At 42.8% G+C, this 13,832-nt stretch overlaps 1 protein-coding gene across 8 annotated transcripts in view; it reads right to left on the bottom strand.

Annotated features, from left to right (window-relative positions):
• Positions 1-13,190, bottom strand: part of GRIA1 (glutamate ionotropic receptor AMPA type subunit 1) — a 198,257-nt gene extending 185,067 nt beyond the window's left edge. For 4 of the 8 annotated variants that reach the window (XM_083728721.1, XM_083728723.1, XM_083728722.1 and 1 more), the window contains exons 1-2: positions 12,786-13,188; positions 10,540-10,677 (exon numbers count right to left, since the gene is read on the bottom strand). In XM_083728721.1, coding sequence (XP_083584847.1) covers positions 10,540-10,677; positions 12,786-12,867 — 220 coding nt within the window. In that variant the 5' untranslated portion in view covers positions 12,868-13,188. Of the gene's footprint in view, positions 1-10,539; positions 10,678-12,785 lie in introns of all 8 variants that reach the window. The other 4 variants (XM_083728724.1, XM_083728725.1, XR_014561659.1 and 1 more) reach the window with 3 other exon arrangements.
• Positions 13,191-13,832: the final 642 nt, after the last annotated feature.

Genomic DNA, 13,832 nt, shown 5'->3' with positions numbered 1-13,832 from the left:
GTGCAACCAATGGAAGTATCATATCATTTCAGATATTGATTTTCACTCCGGTTCTGTGGAACTAGCTTCACTTCCAGGCATTCACTATCTGTTATCCTGAGGATACAACTCTAAGACTTCCATTATTAAGTGAGAGTCAGGACTCTTTCTGCTCATTAGACGACCCTTGTCATCAGCCCCATATTACTCACTAATCTTAGACTTTCCCTCTGCTATTTTTCTTTGCGGCATTGCTGCACATTGGCCAAAAAGGGGGGGGGGAGCCAAAAGCAGGGCCTGGGTAAATAATCTGTTTCTTTCTTTCTCATCACCCTCTTCCTATCACTTTCTCAAAAAAATGTCAACCAATTTTGTGGATTTATATTCTACTTCCTTTTCTCCAGCTATGGGTGTGAGTTATGCCACGATTTAGGTGAAAATGGGGGTTGTTTTCAACAACTCAGGATGAAAGGCACGGTGGGGGAAATTAGCAAGCCAAAATATCTTGCTGTCGGGATTGATTGGCAATGACATTTAAAGAGCAGAATGTAGGAAATCGAACAAAGGCAGCTGATGTGAGGAATAATGACTGACACACTGAGCAAACAGAAAGGAGACTGCTGTGGTACGTAATGTGCTGTATCATTTTTGAGCTATGTTGTGCTGAGAAGATGCTGGAATGCTAATGCTGAGATAAAAATCTATCTCAGACTCATTTTTAACCTCCCTCAGGCAATTTGTTTCTGCAAGATATTCTTTTATGTCCCACCATCCTTTCCTAATGTCTCAGAGATGGTCATAGCAGGAGACAGAACCAAATGAAACAGCAGAAGAAGACAAGCTGATTTGATGGTCTGTTGGTTAATAACAGAACTGTCTCAAGAAATCTGCAAAAAAAAAAAAAAAAGTACAAGGAAAAAGAAGAAGATGCCTCATTTAGCAGTCCTTGGGTCTTAAATTATAGCACTTAAATTATATGACTAGACTCTTTTGAGACCAGTAAACAAATGACCCTACATGACATGTTTATATAGCAAAATCTGTTTTTTTAAAGGGACAAACTCCTCACAGGGGAAATGCTAACTTCAATGGTGTTACCAAGTTAGTTCAGGTCATATGTTTCAAAGCATGTCTACATTCAACTTGCCCATTTTCATGGAATAAGCCCATCCAGAAAATGAATGTTTGTGGAGGTGTAGATGGGAAGTTAGCTCAAATGGTTTACAAGGGGAAAACCTCTAACCACTGCAACTCTTCCCTTACTCACCTGGAATACAGTCTGATGCCAGTTTTACTCGCATGCTAATAAAATTTTAAGGAGCCAAGTGTGGGTAATGTTCAGATCATTTAGTACTTTATACATTATAAAGCCACTGAAACAATTCAGAGCTTTCCCAGAAAACAAAGGGTTTCACTGAAAAACAGTACCAAAGTAGCAATTAGCTGGCTTTCTCAGAAAGGAGACAGGGAGAACAAGGAGGGATTGTGGGGTGATTTGATGGTACAGCCCCTCAGAAGAGCTTTGGCTTGCACAAGAAGAGAAAAGAAAGGGAATAGGTGCTGCAGAGCTGAAAATTTGTAGGAGAATAGGGTTAGACTACAGAAGAAGGGGAATTTTGAGCGATCCCCTTGCATTCTGACTGATGGAGAAGAGGGAATGTTCTCAGGATACAAGGTGGGCATCAGCCAGGAGCTACCATAATTTGGGGGAGGCAATTGTCTTTTCATTCTGTTTTTAGGGTACTGTAAATATCATCTTTAGGGCTCAGAATGTACAGAGGATGTACAGTGAGGCTTTGATAGAGTAGTTACACTACCCAGAAGTCCAACACTGATGAATAGCAGAATGGGGCCACATATTTCTCCCCCTCCCCATTCTTGCCTGAATTCCTATTCCTGCTCCTTACCATTTACATGAAATTAGGCTACAAGGACTGGGATCAAAGGCTGCATATAGCTTTAGGGTGCAGGTTGTCCATCTGCATCCTAGGTCAGGGTAGCCAGCATGATCCCCCCAAATATTGTGGCACTACAACACCCATCATTCTTTGCCACCATGGCCAATGGCCTATTCTAGACAAAGTGGGGGGGGGGGACAATGAGATGAAATCACAAGCCAAAATATTGATAGCAGACGATATTTTGAGAAGTCCCATTTGAAACAGCAACTTTTCAAACACTGAACCTTGACACAAATCAATATCTGAGTTCCTACCATGTCCACAAGTGAACAAAAATGACTTTTGCAGAACATTTTTTATTATACGAAATCCACAGATAGAAGAAGTTCTGAAGAATCCAAGGGTGAGAACTAGATCCAGATTTTTATTTTGTTATTCTGTCTGCCCTTAAAACAGCAACATCAAAGAACCAAGAGCACCATTAATTCCATTGCTAGAGACTGAACAGAGCAGACACTAACCAGAAAGTCTCTAGTCCATTACCCATGACCTTCCTGACACCTTGGCTCCAGATGCAGTAATCTGTATCTTAATCCTTCATACAGTTAGGCTGCCGAAATTCAATAAGTATCATTGGTCTGTGTGTGGAATCACTGCAGTTGGGAACATGCATTTCAGTCAATTTTATGGCACTCCTGGGATAAGCAAATACAACACACACAAATTTACATAGTATCATAGAACTAAGCTTGAGGAAGTTTAATTACAAAACTGCATTTTAATTGATTACTAGTGGAATAAATTACAACAGTCCTATTCTGAGAAATGGTGGCTGGTACACATTTATCAACGGAGGCTATTTCCCCCTGCTCAAACAGAATAATGGTTTAATTGCAATAAATCTAGACCTGCAGTTGAGAACATTGATGTGTGTGCATATTGCTTTTTAAAAATAATAATAACACAAGGCAATTTTAGAGCTGAAAAGTAAGGTTCTAGTGTGTTGTATAAGGAAATGAAAGAAAATATCATAACAAATTTATCATTTCATCATCATCATCTCTATTGCTTATAGGAGCACTGCAACTTCTACAACTAACACTACTAATATAGTAATAACAACATGATTGCATGACCTTGGTAGATTCAAATAAAGAGGAAAATGTGTGATTGGTATATAAAGTCATCATACCAAAATGGAAAGGGATCAAACAACCATCTGCTCTTCTGCCTTGGTGTAAGGTTGCAGTACACTAACTCCAGCAGCCTATCCTATCCAGAGCACAGGGCACCAAACTAGATAGCAGGTACACTGTATTGACCAACGTGCACCCAGATTGCAGTTTACACCTAAAGAGACTTTTTAAGGCAAATGACGAGGCTCCTGCATGAGTAAGATATCTGAAGATTGTCATGGGAAGCAAAAAGTGTTTTTATTAAGGCTACCAAAAATTGTAGAAAAAGAAAAAAGAAGGCTCCACATAATAAGTGCAGGTGCCTAAGCAAATCATACTGCAGCTCTTCCACCACCCATGAAACTTCTGGTTCTACTCAGCAAGCAGCATCATAAAGGAAGAGGGGAGTTGTAGTCCAACATCTGGAGGGCATTTGGCTGGGGAAGGCTGCTTCATACATTGACCCAACTATGCCCCATTGCTTCATGTTATCAGGATAGAGCCAAATGTTATCTAGTAAACATTTTCAGTGAGAAGGTTAGGGCTGTTGGAGAATCCAAAGTGCTCCTATTTTGCATCTATTGGCTGGTGTCCACAGTACAACCTGGTTGCTGCTTCAGCACTAGTCTTAACAATCCAACTACCCCCTCCCCTTTGCCCAGAGGCAATCAGATTTGGCTATGTGATGACATAATGAGGACAAATGAAGCTAACAGGACACATTGGGGAAGCATTGCCCTTACTTTGAATTGTCCTCATTGGTGTCATTTACATAGTCATATCTGATGATGATGCCACTGTTCCTCAGATGATGGTGGCTGATTTGAAGGGAGGAAATAGGTACCGAAATTGAATATCATTAGGGTGAAGAATAAACTAATTATCACCACCTGAATGACCCACATTGGGGCAGGAAGACAGAACTACCTGAGACTGTCTTAGCAGAACCTCCTGTGCAGAATTGGCAGGAAGCGTAAACTTTCCCTAAACCTCCTGGGGGAAAATAAGTCACCAAAAAGGGAGTTACATGTGATGAGTAAAGAAAATGTTCATAAACATACCTCCAAGTTTTGGCTCAGCCATATCTGTTCTCATCTTACAACCCTAATTTACTTATTGTATATCCATCAAGACTGAGCTCAGGGTGGATCACAACAAAGCAAAATACATTAACCAAAAATAAAGCATGCAATTCAAACAGATTATTAAAACGCATTTCATTTTTCACAATGGAGTCCCTCCCTATATTACACTTAAAATACTTTCTAGGAGAAGATGGTCTTTAGCTAGTGCTGAAAGATAGATAAATTCAGCACCAGCCAAAGCTCAGAAGGGAAGAGGGTGCTCAAAGCTATTGCTTAGAAGGCCCTCTGGTGGGCCATAGATCCCCTGTCTCTTTATACCAATAGCTGCTAGCTATGATGGAGACACTGCTCTGCACCCCTGGTCAGAGGCAGTATGTTTCTGAATACCAGTTGTGGAAACCACAGAAGAGCAGAGTGATTTGTGCTCAAGTCCTGCTTGTGAGTTTCCTGCAGGCATCTGGTTAGGTACTGTGAGAACAGGATGCTGGACCAAAAGGGCCATTGGCCTGATCCAGTAGGGCTCATCTTGTTGTTGTTTAGTCGTTTAGTCATGTCCAACTCTTATGTTTTTAATAAATGATGGTATTACCCCAGCTGATGCCAAAGTCTGGGTAGGATGATACGTTTCCTTTTGTTATTGTTAACTTGTGACCCAAATCAGTGATCCAAAAAACAACAAACCCTTCTACTCATCCTGATCAACTGCCTCTAGGCTGATAAAAAGTACAAGATAACAATGCTACTTATATTTTGTGGGTATATATAAGTCCTCTTGCCAATACAGTGGTACCTCGGGTTAAGAACTTCATTTGTTCTGGAGGTCCGTTCTTAACCTGAAACTGTTCTTAATCTGAGGTACCACTTTAGCTAATGGGGCCTACTGCTGCCGCCGTGCCGCCGCCGCCACACAATTTCTGTTCTCATCATGAAGCAAAGTTCTTAACCCGAGGTACTATTTCTGGGTTAGTGGAGTCTGTAACCTGAAGCGTCTGTAACCTGAAGCATCTGTAACCCGAGGTACCACTGTAAAGTTAGGGTTTTTTTGTTTTTTACACAATTAGCTTCATGCAATTTGCATACAGTTTTCTAAGTAAGTATAATTGAATGAACATAATTCTACGTTCATTCAGTAAAAACAACAGAAACAACACTACAACTACCTGTACTATAATCTGAAGTGTCATGCCACGGTGGATGATGCATTTACAAACAGATTCCTAGATTATGGTTGCTATTGCCAAGTGCAGCTCAGTATCAGGGACAGTCCAACCATTAGACGAGGCTGCTGCCTCAGGTGGCGGAAGCGCCCAAGGTAGCACCCCTGCTGCTGGTGGAGAAGTGCCACTGGCATCAATCTAGGGTGAGATCTTACCAAATCTAGGGTGAGATCTTACCAAAATCACAAAAGATCTGGTGTGATTTTGGTGAGATCTTGCTGGAAGCCAGCAAGATCTTCCCCAAATGCAATGCCAATGTCTGCACCACTTCTCTGCCAGTGGACGGTGAAGGCAGTCTAGAGCAGGGTAGCACTTCCTGTTTCAGCTCATGTGGTGAAAGGGTACATCCCACTAGAAATGGTATGTGTGAGCCATGTGTCTGTTAATAAGAGGTTGGTGGATGAATACCTGCAAGTGACGGAGTCCAATACATTGTGGAATAGCATTCTGGCTACCAACAGCATGAACATTATGCTCCACAAGTGAGGCCTGCAATAAAGTGTTCCAGCATGGAGTGTTGCTAATCAGGTTTCCACCACCACCACCACCCATTCCATTCTATTTCATGTTATTTTTCCACCACCACCACCAATGGAAACAGTTAGCCAGCTTCTGGGATAGCTCAGTTGGTAGAGCTTGAGATTCTTGATCTCAGGGTTGTGTGTTCAAGCTTCACCTTGGGCAAAAGAATCCTGCATTGCAGGGGGTTGAACGAGAGGATCCTCATAGTCCCTTCCAACTCTACAATCATGTGATTCCATGAATACTGAGCACACTTGGTCCTCACTGGGCTGTTTGTACAGTCTCACCTTTTTCTTTCTTTCTTTCTAGAGTTTCTCACCCACCCCTTTGTAAACACTGAGGTTTCACCTACCCTGATGATACCTTCCTCTCTAGAGCATATGTTGTGCTGCTTCAAAAAGCATGGCAGAAAGAGACTGAGCACTGGAAATGGAGGGAATGAAAACCAATTCCATTTCCTCTTAGAGAGGAAACAGAAAAGCTAAGTGCTCTGGTTTTGCTACTCCTGCTCTTACAAGCTAAATCTAACTTCTTCACATCCTACATTTTCACATACTGCCATTTCCCATAGGTTTTATTTTCTCATTTACTGTTTCATTTACTATCTACTATGATGCCCCTCCATTTTGACTGTTTGGGGATTAGGTCTGCTGTGGCTGGCATGTTCAGTTGTGGTGTTTTCCACAGCTGAATTCTTAATATTCCTAATGTAAAAAAACAACAACACAGTTCATTAATCTAGTTAGCTGTTTTTTAGCTTCACAACAAAAATGTTTTGGGTGGTGATATGGCTTTTGGTGATAGGTCTTTCCCTAGAGAAGCATGCAACTGTCTCTGAAATCCAGATATTAGCAGAAGTAAAGATGTGCCTTTAATTTGTTTTCCTTCTGAGCAGCCCCCTATAAAGGGTATATAACATAAACAAAGAATGTGCTCACCATAACAGACTTTTTTCTTTTTTTTTAAGGGCTAACATTAACACAACTGTTGAAAGGCACCCAGTAAATTTTCATAAGCCTGCATTGTTAAAGGGAAAATGCATGAAAGCAACATTGCTATATATTTGTATTTATCATGGGGTTTTTACCTTTCAAATTGCTTTAATGTTGAGGGGAAGACAAATGCTTTCTATAACAATTTAATTTCAAAGGTGACCCATTTCCTAGGAGGTAGCAGTCAATATTGTTGCAGAAGCACCCAAGATTTAAATGCATCATATATAGCCTGCTTATTATTGCTTTATATCAGCAAAGATGATGCCATGGCAACCATGCAACAGTCAGTCATTGCATGTGGCTTATTGCCTGTCAGCACCAGGTCTCAGTTCCACTGTATGTGACTCCTAGTTCTATTTCAGTATTACCTGCTAGGTGGCAGTGGATGACTTTTTACTTTGTGCACCACTGGTGGTTGGGGGGATTCTCCTTGCAAAACTCCTGTCACATGTGGTACATGTGGACAAAGAAAATACATTTTCACAAGATGCTTCAAGACAACTGTTTTAAATGGAATAACTTTAGTTTGGTGTAAAAATCTTTACATTTTAATGTTTGATATGCTATATTTGTATAGTAAAGTACCCTGGGATCTCTAAGATGAAGCATGGCTTAGAAATCACGTTAAATAAATAAAACTCCATTTTGGTGCCACTAGTCTCAAGAACCACACACAAACACACATACACACATACTTTTAGATTCTTGTTTATCATGCTGACTCTAATCCATGGGTAGGCAAACTAAAGCCCGGGGGCTGGATCTGGCCCAATCGCCTTCTAAATTCAGCCCGCGGATGGTCCGGGAACCAGTGAGTTTTTACATGAGTAGAATGTGTCATTTTATCTAAAATGCATCTCTGGGATATTTGTGGGGCATAGGAATTCGTTCATTCCCCCCCCCCCTAGACACCCCAACTTTTACACGGGAAGACACCCAAGGACACCAAAACCTGCATTCCTGTACCCGTGAAAATCTACGAAAGCAAATATATATATATATATATATATATAGTCCGCCTCCCCCAAAAGGTCTGAGGGACAGGGACTGGCCCCCTGCTGAAAAAGTTTGCTGAACCCTGCTCTAAACTTCCACTTTACAGCAATGATTGCCAGCTACCACCATCGGGCTTTTAACCATTTGTGCAAGAACAGATCCAATAGCAATAGTTGTTTCTGGCGATTAGCTAGTTTCTGCCCTCCAGATTTTGCCTTGTGGTTCCCAAACCCACTGTGGGAGTGAAGGAGCAAGAGGAGAACTTCACAAAAAGATTAGAGATCAAAAGCGAGGGTTGTAAGATTTTAACCCCTCCCTTTCCCTCAATTCTGCAAATGGCCCTGAGAGGCTATTTTGCCTTCCAAGACAGGCTCCCTGCTGACTCCAGTTTTTTGGGGGTAGGGGATACCCTCGTATTTTCATGGGAATAACTTACAGGTGGTGAAAGGGTTGGAGGCTCCATTCCAACCTACCAATTTATCTCTGCAAGTGCTGCTCTCCCCCACATTAGTCTTACAAGAACTAATGAGGAACACACACACCATTTTGATTGTATTACTGCCAGTTCTGTCCTAAGGCACCACGCAATAACTTTATCAGAAGAGCCACCTACTTTACGAATAGCTGAAAATATCAGTGGCAGGGCATCTGAGGACAAAGGTAGCTCATGATACAAAAAAAAAAAAAAAGCCCAAACGCAACCAAGAGCGTGTTGTGCATCTCCATGGAAACAAACAATCTTTATAAGAATATTTACATCACATTATGAATAAAAAGAGCCCACCAAAGCAATCAGCACTCATATAAATGCTGGAAATGAATAATTGTGAGTTTCTCCAACACAATCAGTGGTTATAAGAAAAGTGATATAAGAAAGGAAGGCCATTTTTAGTACAATTTTTAAGAGGCACAGGTGTAGTACTCCATGATTAGCTTTGTTACTGAAAGCACAGCTTGCCTACAATCTGCAGAGAACAAAATGATGGAAGATTCTGATTTACTAAAACACTGATAATTAATTGCAACTGCAATCAAATAGGTTTGCAGTTGGATGCAATTGCCATTAGGACACAGTGTTTTACAAAAAGCCAATCTCCAATATAAGCTAGTCAAAAAGTGTTGTTCCGTTGGGACCAGGGGTGGGGGGGAGTGGGAGATGGTTTGCTTGCAGTTTCCATTGCAAGCATAATCTCAATTCTGTGTGGATTAACTCAACTCAACTAGAGACATGAAACTGGCAAACCACAGGGCTGGGCGGGATCTCCTGGACCCATCAAGCCAAATGAACAATGATATTATATGACCCTAGACACCTTAGGATATTGTAAACTCAGATGCTGACACAGTTAGTTAAGCTCAGAAAGTCAAACTGTTTTTGAATAAAAGGATGGAAGGGCAGAATGTTTCCTTCTGAGCTTTGTCAGACTCTTGTTGTCAGAGATAAAATATCCTGCTTAATATCTGTAGTTAATTGTCCAAGTCATTATCAGCTTTCCAACAGCAGCACATTCCTCTGAGTTTGTCTAGTTTTGATGCTATTCAGTGGTTTTCTGCATCCAGTAAATCAAATCCTCAATCCAGTCCATCAATCTAGCATAGCCTCCATCCATTCAACAGAACTAGATCTGTTCTGGACCCATATTCTGATTCATCTTCTCACCTTGATGCCACACTTCTCTGAGTCCTTTGTTTTCTGCTATTTATAATAGCCACAGTCTAAATCCACCATTTGCACACACAATCCTTTACTAACAACATGCCAAAACTACAACTCTAAACATAATAATGATTCTAGTCTGGTTGGTGGAAGGGAGCCTTGGGATTATTCATGTCAGGAACAAGGTAAAGGCTTCTACATCAGACCAAATTTGTTATAAAAATTGGGTCTCACATATGTGTAACCGACAGCAGGAAACTGAGCTAAATTATTCCTGTAATACTGAATCAACCCCTTTTTGTGCATATAGCAGCATATATTTACAAAGACCAAAATGTGACAGCAATCCCATTTTAATGGAGAAGGCTTTGTTTTCTGCGTTTCTTTTATGCCTCTTCATGGCTAATCAACTTGGTTGGGCTTCCGCCCTGCTAATATCATATGAAGTCCTCCACCATGCTGATTTCTGGAGAGATGTCCCACAAAACGTATGAAAACCTTTGCATTTTTTAAAAAAATATTAATCTGAGAAACCTTTTAACAGCTCTGGGTAAAAGTCTAAGAAGAACTGCTTCAGCTTAGACCTTTCACCTTGCTTGCATTGCTAACTTTTGATCTGAGCTTTGACTGCACTTCCAGCCAATGTCAGATAACTGCTGGTTACTTTAAAAAAAAAAGGATGCTGCACGATTAAGTTATAGCTATCAAAATACAGTACATAAAATAATTCCTTTTCTGTTCTGTATGTATCACACACTTGGGTTATGACAAATCCGTAACGATGGGTGGGGGAACTAAGAGAGGAATGGTGGGAACCATAGGAGGAGGAGAAGGAAGAAGAATAATCATAACTTGGGGAGTGGAACTCTGTTAGAGATCTCATCATACAGACCTTGATAAAGTGTTTTAATTTTAAAGCAACAGCCTCTGCAATGGTGAACTAGATGGGAAAGGCAGAAAAAAGATGAGGGGGGAGAGAGGAGGGGGGCTTGTAGAGAGAGCCACTACTTACAGGTGTAGGTCATTTCAAAGCTGTCACTAATATTCACAATGTCAATCTGAGGAGCCAGCTTGGGGGGCTCTGTGAACTGAGACAACGCAAACATAAAAGCAGCATGTTCCTGGGATTGTTGAGTAGGAAATAATCCCCCTGGAGAAAAACAGAAGAGAGGTTGGAAACTAATCAGCAGTGAAACATTAAGTGACAATGGCATTATTATGACCACACTCCAGCATGTAGGCATTCTAGGACACCACTTTGCTAGTAGAGTGGCAAAAACTTTTCTCCAGACACATTTCCAGAAAGGTAGCCATGTCAGACAGTGTCTGCTAGCAAAAAGAACAAAGAATCCTCTTGTGCCTTAAAGACTGACAAATGCATTTGGACATGATCTTTCAGGATCCTGTGCAGTCTCGCCATTACACAAACACAAAACACACCACCAGATCCCAAATATGATCGTAAACAAAGAGTGAATCAGGGCTATGGAGAACGGGGAGGGTGTGTATGTGTGTGTGTGTGGGGTCATTTCCGTGGGCTTCATTTCCTGTAAGGGTTAAAAAGGAGCTGGTCAAATACAGGAATGAGCATCTCCACCCCCTTTTCATCCAAGGGAGACTCCTTCCCCCTTCCCCCTTACACCAGATCTGAATCTGCTGCATTTGCCCACACAGAGCAGATGTTTACTCAACAAGTTGTTGGAGAACTAAGAGGAAAGGAACAAAGGAAAACGAATCCTGTATTATCCAAGCAGCACCTTTCTTTGGACAATGGGGCCTGGGGAGTGGCCAAATAACTGTTACAAATAAATTAAGCCACACTGTATCACGAGTGGTGTTAGCAGTACCAAGGGGTGTATTCAGGTAACAAGAGGACCTCGCAGAAACCTGGGTGCCACAAGGTCTGCTTATTACTGAATTTATTTAGTTTCCCATCTTAGAAATGCAGGGTAGAGTGCGTAACTGCCCAAATGGCTCCAAGCGTGCTGCTGACAGTGGCTTAATTGTAGCTAAATGTGCAATTAGACCTCTGAATCCGGTTTCGGCACTTTGGGGGTCCATTTGAGTTTTGACAGCAATGCAAATCGAGTGTGACATCCCTAAGGTGCAGATGTGCAAATGAGGCAGAGACGAGAGTCAGTGGCGGGATGGAACAGAGCATCATACGGATGATCACCATCGTCAATATTATTCATCGTTCTCACACTTTAATTCAGCAAAGAAAGCAATAGCAGGAAGCGCAGCCTCCAACGAATAATAGCAGGATACTTTCTGCACGTTCAGCAGCATGCACGATTTCTGGATTGGTTTTGTTTTTTTCGTGGAAAGGCTTATTTTTGCACCAGGAAAACAAACAAACAAATAAATAAAAAACACTAAACCCACACTTCGATGCCTGTGGTTGCCAAGGAGGGGGCTAGAAATGGCAGCCTGCTAATTTTGCAGGTTCGTTTTGTGTTTCCCCGAAGAAATCTGGGAAAGAAGGATGCCGGCGAGGGAACGTTAAAACTGCAATAAAAGCGCCAATCCTGCAAGTGAGGCTATCCCATGAGTTTCTCTACCCCCCGCCCTTACTGCGAGGGCGAGCCTGGAATTGGCATTGCAAAGAGACATAAGGGCGAGGAGGGAGACCGTTCTCCGAAGCAAATACTATCAATTATGTATTTGGGGTGGGGGAGAGAAGCTGCCTGGGGGCGAAATGAATGAAAGGTGTATCGCTGATGCTTGGGAAGGGGGGGGGGGGCGGGAAACAAGTGGATGCATGGAATGGAAGGAGCCTGAGTGCAACACCTTCCTGGCGTTGTTCTGCTTTTGTTTCAGCGCAACAACAAAGACTGGTTTCTCCCCGAGGTTCTTTCTTTACTTACGGACAGTAGAAACCATTCCCCACTCCCCCAAACAAAAGGATGGCCAAAGAATGCAAAGTGCCCCGGTCTACCCTTCCCCAAATGAAATGCTGAGTCCCAGATTTAGGAGGAGAGAGAAATTGTTTGCTTCCTCCATTTCGGAAGCAGGCATGTGCAGGCATGTCCCCCACCCACTAAGAAGGAGAGATCCATCCCATATCAATATCTTTTTTTTCCCTCGATCCCCCAATTCTATAGCAAATCCACCCCGTGCATGGGCCAGACCCCCATTCTTTATTTGCGAGTGGAGGCGGTGGATGGGCTAGATTTCACACACACACACACACACACACACACACAGCCACCCAGGAAAATGCGTTCGCTCCAGAATGGGCAACCTTTTCGCACTCACCTATCTGGATGTTGCTGGGGAAATTGACCCCCAACACTGCCCCTAGGAAACTGGTGCAGAAGAAGGCAAAAATGTGCTGCATATTCCCTTTTGCATTGGCGAGAAAGAAGCCCAGGTCCAAGCATAGATTTGGTAGTTTCCCCCCTTCTGGTTTTCTTCCTTGCTTTCTTCCTTCCTTCCTTTTTGCTTTTCCTCTCCCCTCACTTCCTTCTATACTGCCGTGTGTCTCTTTCTCCTGGAATCCAGCGCTTAGATCGTTGCCTTAACGCCAACTGACAGCAGGATTAACTGAGCTCTGAGAGAGAGAGGAAGAGAGAGAGAAACCCTTTCTCATCCACAGCCCCCCTCCTCTCTCTCTCTCTCTCTCTCTCTCTCTCTCTCTCTCTCTCTCTCTCTCTCTCTCTCTCATACACATGCATGCACACACACACAGTCTTCTCTCTCTCTCTCTCACACACACACACACACGCACACACACTGTACTCTCTCCTCCTGCTCATTTCCCTCATTGTTTTACTGTCCACCCCACTTTTTTTTGGCAGCCTCTTTCCTGAGGGTCCCCTCCTTCACCACGTGCTGTTTCCCATAGAAACATCGGAAGCTGCCTCAGACTATTGATCCAGCTCTGCTCAGCATCGTCGACACCGGCTGCCCGCGGCTCTCCAGACAGGGCTCTTTCCCCAGCATTGCCCGGAGACACTGGGCATCCAACTTGGGGTGCTCTAACCACTGATCCCCACCACCTTTTCCCATAACACCAACCTCCTTCCCTCCACAATCTTTCGGCAGGTCCTGGCTGGGACAGCCTCTCTGCCAGCCGGTCCCTGAGCGGCAAACTCCAGCCGAGAAAGGGCTCTGCTCTTTAGTCACAGATCAATAGGTCCTCGGGCGGGGTTGCTCGGCTCTTGGGATCCAAGGGCTGCGAAGCACCAAGTCGCTCGCTACAGTCCAGATCACTGAGACAATGATGGGTAAGATGGAAACAAATGGCTCTCCAGGGAGGAAGGTGAGGGGGGGGGTAATTTTCAGGGGAAGGCAAAAGGAGAG

Source organism: Podarcis gaigeae, assembly GCF_964106915.1.
Source record: "Podarcis gaigeae genome assembly, chromosome: 2".
Taxonomy (NCBI): Eukaryota; Metazoa; Chordata; class Lepidosauria; order Squamata; family Lacertidae; genus Podarcis; species Podarcis gaigeae.
Note: the sequence above shows the minus strand (reverse complement) of the source record. Positions and strands in the feature narration are given on the sequence as shown.